This window comes from Rhipicephalus microplus, chromosome X (genome assembly GCF_043290135.1).
Source record: "Rhipicephalus microplus isolate Deutch F79 chromosome X, USDA_Rmic, whole genome shotgun sequence".
In the NCBI taxonomy this organism is placed as follows: Eukaryota; Metazoa; Arthropoda; class Arachnida; order Ixodida; family Ixodidae; genus Rhipicephalus; species Rhipicephalus microplus.
Window position 1 is genome coordinate 150,198,071 of NC_134710.1, and position 13,761 is coordinate 150,211,831.

General features: G+C 47.4%; 1 protein-coding gene and 1 long non-coding RNA gene across 7 annotated transcripts in view; one reads left to right on the forward strand and one right to left on the reverse strand.

Moving 5' to 3' along the window:
• Positions 1–13,761, forward strand: part of LOC119177026 (TOX high mobility group box family member 3) — a 564,847-nt gene that overhangs the window by 279,606 nt on the left and 271,480 nt on the right. The window contains exon 1 of one of the 6 annotated variants that reach the window (XM_075877990.1): positions 8,235–8,258. The exons of the other annotated variants lie outside the window; for them this stretch is intronic. Within the exon in view, the coding sequence (XP_075734105.1) occupies positions 8,250–8,258 (9 nt within the window). The 5' untranslated portion in view covers positions 8,235–8,249. Of the gene's footprint in view, positions 1–8,234; positions 8,259–13,761 lie in introns of those variants that run through there. 6 annotated transcript variants of the gene reach the window in all.
• LOC142775824 (uncharacterized) overlaps positions 1–13,761 on the reverse strand; it is a 272,279-nt gene that overhangs the window by 120,374 nt on the left and 138,144 nt on the right. The gene's annotated exons all lie outside the window — the stretch shown is intronic.

Below are 13,761 nucleotides of genomic sequence, written 5' to 3' on the forward strand. Positions count from 1 at the left end.
GTAAGGTGTTTTGTAAGGTGTATACTTGTGCCTTCCTCGGTATTGTTTGCGTCGGTCTGTGCGCTCCCTATAGCCTGATGCAAAGACTAACTAATGCAGCATTACGCGCAGTATTTACCCGCGATATCGCTGCGATAGGCGAAGCTATCGCTGTCGAACAATAAGCCGCGCGTTGGTAGTGATCTCTATAGTTCCGAGATATGACCCTTTGCGCAACAGGTGCATGCCATAACTGCGGAACTACATGTATATACATCACGTGGAGTTGTCATGAGACGTGGCGCACTTACCTATATATCCGTGCCGTGGGCACAACTTTAATTACAGAAAGCTTTGCCTCGAACGGATAATGGCAAGTCGGCACGCATGTTCCGGATGGTTCAGTTTCATACAACTCGCAACTAAAAAAGTTGTCTCTGGCAAAGGACACAGGAGGAGTGCGTGTGCTGTGAGAAGAGAGTGAACGCGTCGTTGGAGATAGAACGGGAACATTTATTTTCCCGTTCGTAACCTCAGCTTCTCTGCCGCGACCTTTTTGTGGTCTTCTCGAGCTTGTGAGTCAATATTCTGTGCTCACAATAGTGCGTTACGTGTACGTCAGTGCGGGGCTCACTTAGGTAACGAGAAACGAGAACGTCATGCAGTGCACTACCAACGATGAGCACGGCAAATGACAACCTAAAGAACTATATATATATATATATATATATATATATATATATATATATATATATATATATATATATATATATATATATATATATATATATATATGAAAGTGGATGCGCTTTCACATAACAACTGTTTATTGTGCCGACGTTTCAACGGGAACCCCGTCTTTTTCAAGGCATTATGCCTTGAAAAAGACGGGGTTCCCGTCGAAACGTCAGCACAATAAACAGTTGTTATGTGAAAGCGCATCTACTTTCATATTTATAACCTTGCGGCAACCGAAGTTATTCTTCTGTATATATATATATATATATATATATATATATATATATATATATATATATATATATATATATATATATATATATATGCATAAAGAAACAGCGCTATAGCGCTGTTTTTCATGAAGAGCTTTCGAAACAAGGCGTGTACCGGGAGTAGATTGGCCAACAATCGGCTGATTTATTGCCTCCTCATAATTAGCCAAGCTTGAGGTATATATGCAGTGCAATATCTCCAAGAATGCGTTTGCGTGGTACACCGTGTTTCATATATATATATATATATCATGCAGCGAAGTGTTTGTGCATGACCGATGACAGTCGTCGAATGTAAGAGAGAGAGACGGGGCGAATATTGCCATGTTGCGCGATGCAGTGCGAACTGAAACACGTTCCCCTCGTACTGTTTGTTTTTGTTTTCGGGAAACTCTAAACAACTATATACTCGGAGAATAACATTCAGCGGTATAACAAATGCACCTGCACCAATTTGTGCTGAAGCACAGGCGTCCTCATTGTAAGAGTATTTCCAAGTAACAGCATTTACTTTAGTGAGTTCCATTATGGCATGCACATGTGATACAAGAAGCACAACAGTGTACTATAGAGCAGGCAGCCGAGAGTTATACGTATACATAAAACGGGGCGGCTCGTCTTAACGCACTCCGGGTTGCCCGCTCGCACTGCTTGAATTGTACTGGGAAAATTCCGGAGTCGGTGCGTGAGAACCGCTCGGCTTGACCCTTCCCGATCTGATCTTGATGGACGAGCACTTTCGTCTGCGCTAGATTGAGCACTACCGGTCGCATGGAGGGGAAAAGGCGGCTCAACGGGCGACCCGACATCGCCCTGCCCGAACAGTCCGCTGGTGGCCTAATTTCAGCGAAAACAGTGGGACTACTGCGTGCGGTTAGTTCCAAGCGCTGGCAACAGGTTGCGGTGTATGCGTACGCTCTCCCCTCGTTCTGTCTTCTCCGTTTCCTTTTCTCACCTGGTGGCTTTCCGTTTCCATGAGAGGAGCGGAAGTGGATCTGTGCATTGCGCTAGTGAGGCTCATGAAATCGACCTGTCGTATAGTGATCGAAAATTGGAACTTTGTTTTGAGCAACGTTCATGCGAGGATGGCATGGAACGGATACTGGAACGGATATGTCTGGAACAGAATACTGCAGTTAATAGAGGATGGCATGGAACGGATACTGGAACGGATATGTCTGGAACAGAATACTGCAGTTAATAAAGGCTGCTACGTTATGTGAACTGGTCGTGCAAGTGCCACGCCGTCTTCCCTTGTGGCAGGTGAATCTGCGGTATGCTACAAACAATCCAACACTGAGGAAACCGCCTTGTAAACAGCAGTCTGGGGCAATAAGGGGTGTCCGTCTTGTTTAGTCACGGCAGTAAATTTCGAAAGACTACCGGCATATGTATATTTTTCTCGTGCATTTTAATTTCAACTAAAGGCACGCTAAATAGAAACACTCGCTTTTAAATTCTCGGTTTTTATTTGCCTTTAATTTTTCTAAAGTATTGCAGTCACTATATCTCAGTCGGGGAAAAATCGGCACGTAATATATATACTGCTGATAGCATTCTAGTTAGACATTTATTAAAGTTGCGTTCAATTGCCTGGTTGACAATATCATGGTTAGAATATATTTTTAGATAACTTATCAACTTAGATTGCTTAGATAACGTGTCATAATTAACTACTTAAATGTCATTAACAAGAAACCACGGGTTCGTATTTCACTGAGTGGAAACATAATTCACTTGATTCTCCTCGCGTAGACTGATCCCCTTTGTAACAATGTGAATTATAGTTGAGATACACGATATATGCAGCTGCGGTCGTATTTCAATACAGGCGAATTGCTATACTGCACGTGCAACGTGAGTGCATGTGAAAAAACTGTTCGATTTATCCCAAGCCAGCCACTGAGGCGTCTCTCATAGCCCTAGTCACTTTGGGCCGTTAAGCCACGTAAACCAAGCAACCAACAGCAATTTGCTAGATAATGAAAGTAAGCTTTTGGAGTTACATTGGTTGTGCACAAAACAACGATAACACAAGATGAAGAAGCGCGGCACGGCGAGTTCCTTTGTCTGGCGTTATCGTTATTTTGCGCGGCAGCGTTCCCTGGTGAACTAACTCGCCCAACATTCAGTCCTCTGAGCCTTTGGAAGGTAATATGACCCGAGTTTCTATAGTGGCATCCTCATTGTAGTTAGTGAAGTTTATGACATACATAATAAGGATTTCGAGGTTAGGCAACCAGACAGTATGGTGATCCAGCTATCTTTAGCCAGAGTTTAAAAATATGCCGGCACACGCAATGACGACGCGATGAAATGCATGTTGCTGACTGTTACCTGGAGTGAGTCAGACTATTTTTTGTGTTCTGATCGATTGCCTAATTAGGTCACCTTTATTAACTAACTTTTTAAGCAACGAAAATTGGCCGGACATTCCAATGATAACGTTGATCATCGGTTCGCAAAGCGTCTGATTAGGCAGTTTAGAGCTTTATGTCTGTTAATTTTTAGTGTTTTCCTACAAACTGCAGATGTCCGCGAAATGCAAAATATACCATGTGACAAGCCCGCTCGCGCGCCAGTGTGCCCGATGATTCTAGTGCTCCCTCACGTTCCGCGTATGTACGACCATAAATTTGCCCGATTGTGCGGTCTCCACAGGGCCGCAGCGATGGTGGTGGCTTTGCGATGAACACGTTTCGCTATCAGCCACAAAAGCGATAACCCCTGTGACTGCTTACCACTGTCATGAACCGGTGCCGCCACTAGAATCACGGCGCGCGTATACGCGCGACATTGGGTTGCCACGTGGTATTTTTTTTTTACTGATTGGTGATTGATTTGGTGGATTTAACTTATGATTGATATGTGGGGTTTAACGTCACAAAACTACCATATGATTATGAGAGACGCCGTAGTGGAGGGCTCTGGAAATTTCGGCCACCTGGGCCTTTTTAACGTGCACCCAAATCTGAGGACAAGGGCCTACAGGATTTTCGCCTCCATCGAAAACGCGATTTGTGGGGTTTAACGTTCCAAAACCATATGATTACGAAAGACGCCGTAGTGGAGGGCTCGGGAAATTTTGACCACGTAGGGCTATTATTCCTATTTATTTCGCAGGCATTTGAAGTTAGCAGAAAAACACTAATAGTTAACTGATATAAAGTTCGAAACTAGCTAATGAAACGTCTTGCAAACCTATCTACAACTTTATCACTGAAATTTTTTACCCATCTTCGTTCCTTCATAAGTTAGTTAAAAGAGTCTAATTAAACAATTGATCAGAACACGAAAATAGTGTTATTCGCTCCAGACAATGGCCAGCAACATGCATTTGGTCGCGTCGTAAGTGCGTGTGTCGGCATATTTTTACACCCTGGCTAAAGATAATAGGGCACCCTGTAAATTGTACAGTAATAAATTTCTCTTGAGCATGACGGCGATATGAACGGCGTGCAATTAACGTCTGGAAGCTGTGGCACATTTTCTTAAATGATAGTAGGATTACAAAGTTGAGCTTCGGAAACTGCTTGTCCCCGCATCGGTTTCTTCGCATTTGTCACAGCTAAACTCGCGCATTCTGTTGTGACGCATGTGAGCCGAGCACGAGGCACCAGTATAGGGTCGTTCCGGACTTATTGTAGCAAACGACGCTGTCCGGCCGGTAGTTATGTGGGCTAAGGAGCTGTTCTACCTTCTCTTCATTATCTTGGCGTCTTCACGCGTTAAAAGGAGGGGGGACGTAAAATGTCGGCTTAGTTTAGACGGGGCCGTCTGAAAAGTAGCGATGCGCAGGCTCAACTGAAACAAATAATCCGGCATTCTGGTCTTGTGATCATTCGGGACGTGCAATGTCATTGGTGTGCATGAATCTATGCAGTGGGGGGGGGGGGGGGGAGGGATCTGATATTAACGCTAGTGATGCCAAACTCGGGCTTGATATTCATTATAATATAATAATTTGTGGGGTTTAACATTCCCAAACCACGATATGATCATAAGAGACGCCGCAGTAGAGGATCCGGACTTTTCCACCACTTGGGGTTCTCTAACGTGAAGCATATGGGCTTCGAGCATGCCGCCGCCACGGCCGTGATTCGATCCCATCACCTTCGGGTCAGTAGTCGAGCATCATTGCCACTTGACCTCCGTGGCGGGTAGGCTTTGTATCGAAACATTCATGTGCAAGACTCCGGTTCGTCTCGGCGCAGCCGTTTAATCTCCCCGACTCCCCGTGCATGTGCATGTGCATGGCAGTACCTCAGAAGTTTCAATGTATTCGGCGACCAGTTTTTGCGTTCTTATATAACATTTCCCAGATTTAAGTCGCCGCCGCCGCCAAGAGGGTGCAAGCATTTTTTAAGTGTGTGTGCTGTGTGGTAGTCGCCAGTTTTCGAAGGACAAAAAAAAAAAGAGGTAAATAATAAAACTAACATATCTGCAAGTGGGGGAAACAAGTATCCCGGATACTTATGTCGGGAAATTGTCTTGAATCAGAAGTTCTGATTCAAGACAATCTTCTGAGGCTTACGGAAACGTTCTATATATATCGGCTACATAAAACGAAGGAAAAAACTTTAAGCGTCACCGACAATTCAATACGATACAGAATACTTTAAAACAATTTCCTTGCGTTTATACGGTGTTAAACAATTCCTTACGTTTATACGGTGTCACCAAGTGTTAATATGCACGTGGAAAGAAAAAGCGCATAGTTCAATTCGAACATCTAAAATAATTGTGGGAAAAAATTAGCGTGGTTCAGACTCATCGCCATCGAATGCGTTGCATTTCGAGCGGCGTGGATTGAACGGCTGCTATGCATACGTGGTATGTGTACCTGTGTATCTATCTATGAAGGACAGTGTAAACATAGGAGCTGTTTTTCTTTGTTAGATACAATAATAACGAAAACTAACAGAAAAATAATGACAAGATAAGTATAGGTGACGTTATTAGATGTAATTGTAGTGTAAATGTGAATATTTAAAAGTGGACCAAAGTTAACTTGCCACTGGCCTTAAATTTACACGTTCCTTACTCATAACAAAGGTCTCGTTGTGGCAAACATAATGACTTGAGGTGGTACGCAAGGGATAATTGGTCAGGTCCCGTCTCGTAGTAAGATCACGCACTACAGGTAAAATAAAATGAATGGTTCCCGCCCCGCCGCGGTGGTCTAGTGGCTAAGGTACTCGGCTGCTGACCCGCAGGGCGCGGGTTCGAATCCCGGCTGCGGCGGCTGCATTTCCGATGGAGGCGGAAATGTTGTAGGCCCGTGTGCTCAGATTTGGGTGCACGTTGAAGAACCCCAGGTGGTCTAAATTTCCGGAGCCCTCCACTACGGCGTCTCTCGCAATCATATAGTGGTTTTGGGACGTTAAACCCCACATATCAATCAATGAATGGTTCCACACTCGCCGTAATGGGAACAGGTGGCGCTGACTAACGCGCCCACGTTTAAGTGCACATATATATACACCATCAAGTGGACGAGGGGGAATGACCGCCACAGTAGGTCAGTGGTAGAGCATCGGACGCGTTATTCGAAGGTCGCAGGTTCGGCCACCTGCCGGTGGCAAGGAACCTTATCGTCCACTTTTCTTCACATTTACATTACAGTTACTTCTTATAACGTCCCCTATACTTTCCTTGGCATTATTTGTCTGTTCTCATTGATAGTGTACCTCTCTGAGAGATAGACGTCCGCGCACGGCTTCTTAGCCGTGCGCGGACTACTGGGCCCTCTCTTGCGTTTCGCTCCTTTCAGAAGGGTGCTCACCTAGGGATGTGTTTGCGATTCATCTGCGACCGTGCATCGGGCATTGGTGTAATCTGTCATTGGCGCTGCATGATGCGCCGTCACAGGTCTCGCTTAGTACACAATGCATTCGCTGCGATTTCTGCTTCCCGTGTTCACCTCTCCAATGCGCGTGCTTTGTCCGCTGCCAATCCCCCCCCCCACCCCCCTCGGATTTCAGCAGTGCAACCTGTCACTGCTGCTTTTTCCGGGAACCGTTTATCCCGAGGCCTCGCTTCTATTCCCTCTTCTCTCCTCTGTTCGCTCAACGCGCCTATATGACGTTTTTCGGCGTTATTTTATTTTAGTAAGACTTTTATTATTCTTATTAATAATGGAAACAGCTCTCACGTTTCTTTTCTGTTTACGCTGAGTCATTCATCGTTGTAGCTAGAAGCTGATGCGAGTGAGGTGGAAGAATCGACAATTTCATCCAACTTGTATTCGCTTTTTTTCCCTCCCTTGCCAGAAGAGGGACAGGGAGGCCTCGCTTTCAAACTTGTATTTCGAAGCTGCTACCCGACAAGGTCCCGTTTCGCCCCTCATGTAATGCCCGCACCATATCACTTGCTTTTATTCCCCTGTTCTTTCCATTTATTGCGCCATCCTTCCTTTTATTGTTCGTTCTTTCTCCTGCCTCCGCTTTTATGTCCTCACCTTGCGCTTCAGTGCATAGACACAAATGTAATACGTTCCTCGGCGAGTGGGGCGAATATGCTGCGGGGAGCGCTGAAGAATCACAGCGCCCGGACGATGGGGAGGGCGGCGTCTCATTCGACAGAGTCCGCATTGTCGCTGTAGTGGCACGGAAAATGCTGCCCCGTTTTATCGACTGTCGCGGGGCGAGCGCGCGCGGATGCCGTAAAGAGGCGAAGCCCCGCTCCCTTGCCCTTGCTTACATCCCCCTCCGCGCGAGGGAGCAGCCTGAGGCCTTGTCGCGGCGCTCCGGGGTCCGCGGAGTGGGTCGAATCACTCTATGTATACATGTCTCCGGCCTGCTGCTGCGTTTGTCAGCGCTTGCGTCCTTTTTATGGTTCACGTATGCATTTCTGCGGGCCCGTCCTCTAATCAAACACTGGATGTCGCGAGGAGACGAGAAAGATGAACAAACAGGAACAGGAGGGAGCCGGTAATTGTGAGGGATCATAATCGTCGTGTCGGAAAGGCCGCGCCGTCCCATCCGCCCCCCTCTCCGCGCGGCGAGTTGGGGAGGGGGCACAACGACGCCACTGTCAAGTGCCTGCGCACGTTCTTCGGGCGTCGTCGCGTGCCTCGTCCAACGGGTCTCGCCCCGCCGCCTTCAATGGTGTCGATTGAAGGGTCTACTTCGAGGGACGTTCCTCATCAGAAATCTCTCGTTCCGCGCTGTTTCTTTCTTGCCCCATGCTTTGCGTAACCGCACCACTTCTGGTCCCCTCTCCTTTTGCCGGAATATTCCCGGCAGTCTCACGCTTTACATGTTCTGGGTGAGTCCCCATTTTTAATTGCTTCAAATCGCCTCACTCTTCCCGTCTAGCGACGTGGAAATGCATGACGCGGACGTGACGTAATGGCCGTAATGATACTTTCCACCGGTTGGTATGGCGTCTCGTCATTCTCAAACTAGGCCCGGCCAGTTTTGGGGCTCTGCGTCGTATGGCCCGTGCAAATGGCACACGTTCGGGTGCGATTCGGTGCGCGCCGCTTGAACTCTTTGTCTGCGCGCAGCTCGCTCCTTCCTCACTGCCCCATCTCTACCTTTCGTCAGCATCTCTCTTATCATACTTATGTTTTCCTCAGGCAACGCCCAGACCTAATCTATTTTAATTCGGAAAGACGGACTAAAATTTACGTCTGTACATAATCGCAAAAATCGAGAATCTCTTGGGTATAGCAGATCCTCTTACAATACCACAGCTAACGAGACATTCACTCCTCTTCATGACAGTCAACTTCTTGCGCAGTCGATCATCTGTTATCCATGCGCTCACGACGCTTTTCCGGTCACTCGTCTCTTTGAACTCTCGCTTCGCGTCCACCACTGTATGTGGATCGAAATCAGGAGATCATGTGCCTGCGTTAGTCAGGATTACAATGAGATGCATAGTGTGTACGAAGCTGCTATTTTGATCTCCGTGTATTTACTGTGTGTGTGTGTGTGTGTGTGTGTGTGTGTGTGTGTGTGTGTGTGTGTGTGTGTGTGTGTGTGTGCGTGTGCGTGTGCGTGTGCGTGTGCGTGCGTGCGTGCGTGCGCGCGCTCTTTCTTTACCTGGAATGCCGTGTAAATCGACTGTAGCAATGTACTGAGTTTCAAGACGACGCTTTTCCTAATGTGAGGAGGACGAATAAGCTTTTACATTCTTAAGGAGAGTTCAACAAAAAAGTTTCGTTTTTGCATACCCGCCCACGGTCACTCTGTTGTTCAGGTAATAAATTACTTATTATTGCGAAAACGCCCAAATATGATAGCGTATCCCCGACGCCATTCCCCTCTTTGTCTCTTCAGACGCCTTTGATTGGCAAAGTATGCTTTGCATATTTGTGAGTCAGGACGTTTCGGGTTATGTATTGGCCACATTCAATCTTTGTCTTGGGAACTCTAAGCCAAATTTGCGAATGGAATTGTGCGCGATTCGGATACAGCTAAGCATGTTCCCGCCCGCCCCTCTCCTAAAGCCTGCTCGTCAATAATTGTGATCGTAAAGCTCCGCTAAATAAGCCGCGGTGAGACCAACTTCGCTGCGGTTGTGATTTCGTGGCGCCTCAACTAACAGTGTGCCTAGAGTTGGGCTCTCCAAATTTCCATATACCTTGATGGCAGCAAAGAAAGGAACCGAGGTCGATTCAAAGTACTTGTCGGATAAGCGAAATGAAGCGCTAGCAACGCCTTGCCAGCTTTTCCTGGTTGTCTCGGGCAGAATTTGAAATATCGCCCGGGCCTTTTTGTATAATATTTTTGCGCGCCTGTTTCACTTATCTCGCTCCCTCTCTTTCGCGGGCCTTTCGTGCGTTTATGTCGCGTCAGCCTCGCCTCCGCGTGTGCCGTGTGCGTTTTCTGCTGCCTTCTGTCCATCACTCTCCTTCCCGACGCTGTGCCTTGCATTTGTTGCGATCAGAGAGGTGCGTTTACGTATTCACTCCGCTGAGGAGAGCGCTCTCTCCTGCATTCGCCGTTTGAGGTGAGAGAATACGCACTTTGTTATCGCGCCCCGCCTTCCTTGCCTGAAAGGGAGGCGCGGGGCTGCAGTAGAGGGAGAAGGTGTTGGGAGGACTGGCTGAATCGTAAATTCGGCTGTTTACGAACGGAAATGGTGGAACGGAGCTGCCGTTGCGCACGCACGTATCGCACATACACACAGGGCAAAATGGCGAACACGAGGGATGTGACGCTCGGTGAAGCAAAGCAGGCGCGATGACGGTAAGGTTCAGGAATATCTGCGAACAAATAAATTCTAAAGGGGCCCTAAAAGTGGCGAGGCGGAAGGGATCTGAGGAGGAGGCTGGGACGGTGAACAAGGCGAACGCATTAACGTTTGAAAGGGATGGCGCCGCCAACAGGGAAGTGGGGAGGCAGGCGCTAAGGTGCGCGCCAGTGTTGTTTTCCTTTGCGCTACGTTTACCGGGTGCTGCTGCGGTGGAGTTCTGTTTGCCTGGCTGCCCCCCCCCCCTCCATCTGCCCCTCTCCTAGACGTGAGGAATGGACGCGTGGCCCCTTTTATCGCTGCCCGGGCGACAACCGCGAAGCGCACATGCGAAGACCATGGTCCGTCCGGCTCGCGCGCATCCCAGGCCTCCCTGGCGAGCCATTTTCACCCCGTTATTTGAGGGTGGCGTTTCCGGGCTAGTGTTGTTTCCGAAAGTGCAAAAAGAAATTTCCGCATTGACCCTCTGCTCTTGTGACCGGCCTGTTATGAACGCCTATATTTCCGTAGTCTTTCAGTACGTAATAAACCTGTCGAGTTGAACCCCGATTGATCGCGACTGTCGTTCGTTGGCTGAAATGTCGTCGATATCGGCATTACGCGTACCGGACCATAAGTCGCCACATCTTGTCAGAGCAGGTCCAGCGCTTTTCAAGGCTGTAATTTTCGTGTTCCAGTGGCGCGAAATTTGTTGTTTCGCGATTTTTCAGCGACTCATGCATGCACGCCACACTGGAATGCATCTTGGCGCCGAAAACCCGGGCCCTGCTCTCGCTGCTGGAACGTGCACAGACGAGCGGCAAGTGAATGCTCGAGAGAAGAGGCCACTTACAGACAGACGGAGGTGCTGGCAGTAATTCCTGAGCTCGGGTTTCTGACATCCGAGTGCGCGCTGGCGTCTGCGTCATCTTGAACCGGAGAACGGTCCGTTTAGAACCCGCGCGCATGCACCAGCTGGCTTTCGAACATGTAGTATTGTTTGTTTGTTTTTGTATTTATACTAGTATACCTAACTAAGACACTGATGGAAATGTAAGAATAATGAGTGTAAGTGTAATAATATCGTAAAGAGTATATATAGGACACAATTAAAAAAATAACATGAAAGGAAGATAGTCAGGGCACCTAATAACAAAATCACCATGGGCTCAAATTTCGCCAAAAACTATTCCAGCCAATCACGAGGCGGAATACAAGGCAATATCACGATGCAATATCATCACGAGGAATCACGATGCAATATTATTAGTGAAGTTCGGGACATATCAAAGAGCAGTTTTGTGGATTCAGCTACAGTTTTATGCAATATCTCTTAGCGTGAGCACATGCCCACACAATATGAAAGTGAATTCGGCAGATCCCACGTATACCTGAGAATCGACGGTATGCGAAACACGAGGAGGGAAGGTGACCGTGTTGCAATTTTTTTATTGAGTGACACGTCATGAAATGACGCTAAATATATGTACAAATGTTTCACGTACAGTCAGTCATATGTTCAAGAGTTGCAGATGTTTATATAACCAGTCGTTTGCACTTGCGCAACGATGCCGAACGGAACACGCGTATTAGCTACACCAGAAGCTGATATGAAGTGCTGATGCTCGCGAGGATGCTGGCCCTGGACACTGCTACATAAATCAACTTCAGCGCATGGCAACTAACTACAATTGACGTTAACGCAACGTGACGGCTGTATCAAAGGAGTACGTATGTAATGTTTATAAAATTGAATAGGCAGCACTGCAACCACTATTGGCGGTTCACGAAGATTGGCGTCTATTCGAAAAGTAATTCTGAGACCTGATGTAGCTCTGTGGTAAAATGCTTCATTGCGACGCAAAATGATCGGGTTCGATTCTAGCTGGGACCCTGACATTTATTCTTTGTATTCGTCAGGTCAACGCTACCGATATCGGGTATTTCTTCACGCTCGCGCGTTAAAATATCCCATGTGTGTTTTCTTCGTTCCTGGGTAGATACTAAGTGTCAATCACCTGTGGCACATACCCGCATACCAGCGGCATACCTGGGTAGCATGGGTAGAACCGCATACCTGGGTAGATACTAACCCCGTATTCACAAACGCTCCTCGACTCGACCCTTCACTCGAAACGCTCCTTGAGTTGCGTTTTCCCATTCACAAACCGCCATTCTCTTCAAACTCTTCCTTCACTTGAAGAAATCTCGAGCGTTTCCTCGAGATTGCCAAGGAAGCGATCGAGATACCTTGAATCGTCGCTTGAGTGAAGTTTCTGCGCCAACATCGCGTCAATGACGGAGCCCATTTCGCTGTCATGGCGTTTCTCGATCAATTAGGCTGCCACCGCCGCGTTCTTTCGACAGTGATGGTACGCGTTTACTACAAAGCTATCTTCGAACGGTTCCGCAATGGCCACTGTGGCGCCGGCACAGGCGGGCGGGGTGTCAAGAGGAGCGCTCACCAGTGCCGTGATGTGTTGTGTTCCGTGCATGAGCCAGCGTATTACCCGTCTTCGAGTGTACGTATAGTCGTCGTGCGAGTGCTCAAAGACTTACTGTGGAGACCACTGCTTTCAATTTTTTTCGATGAAGCTCGCACACCACATCAGTTCAAACGTGGCTCGAAAGCTTGATAAACAACTACAAAAGTGCCACGTTGAAATGCGTAGTAAATGAGAAAAACAAACATACCACAGGCTTCTGCAATTAGGAACTGTGCTTGTACTTCCGCAGCGAGAATGAATTTACGTACAAGTAATCCTTGTACACAATTAGTGCGGTGGTGAATTCTAAAAGCACGCCAATGTAATGTAATATATAGTAAAATTACTCACTCCACCGCGTTAGCTGATCGGTGGCTATACACTAATGATCAGAAGGCTATCAGCAAAGCGAAAGTAAATGTTACAAGCTGCCACTCTAGCGTCGCCAGCGCGAAGTCGGCGACGGGAATGACAGCAGGTTAGTTCGTTCCGTACGCAAGCAGAGACAGTGCATGAAGAGATCAGAGACGTGAGAAAACAAAACAAACTTTACTCTAGTGATATTGCAGCACACGGGATCTAGTACAACACTTCAATACAACTAACAAAATACATCAACACTTGATACAACTCAAAAAATACATATAAAAACAATAAATCAGCTTACGAGAGAGAACTATTACAAACTACACAAACTAACAACAATAGAACGACGGAGGAGAAAGTTCGAAGATATAAACAGGTGAAGGCATACGTGTGATGACCGGCAGCGTTGCGTCCCCGACGATCGGATGCGAGAAGTCGAAGAGAGTTCTGGCACGACTGCGATGTCGACGGTGTTAACGCTGGTGGCTCCGGGAGGCTAGTGCTTGCAGGTGACCTCGGGCAGGTTGAGCTAACTCGAGGCGGAGTCCCGATGTCTACGTTGCAGACGTTAATATCGCGTCACAACTAGACGAACGGCTAAGTTTACGTGGCCAGCCAATACAGAGCCTCGCTAAAAACTTCTAGAAGAGATACTTGTTGATCTGTTTCTAAACCATGTTGGTCAGCGACTAGCCTGCCTAGCAGGGCAAAATCCTGCGCTTAAATCCCCCTCGTGT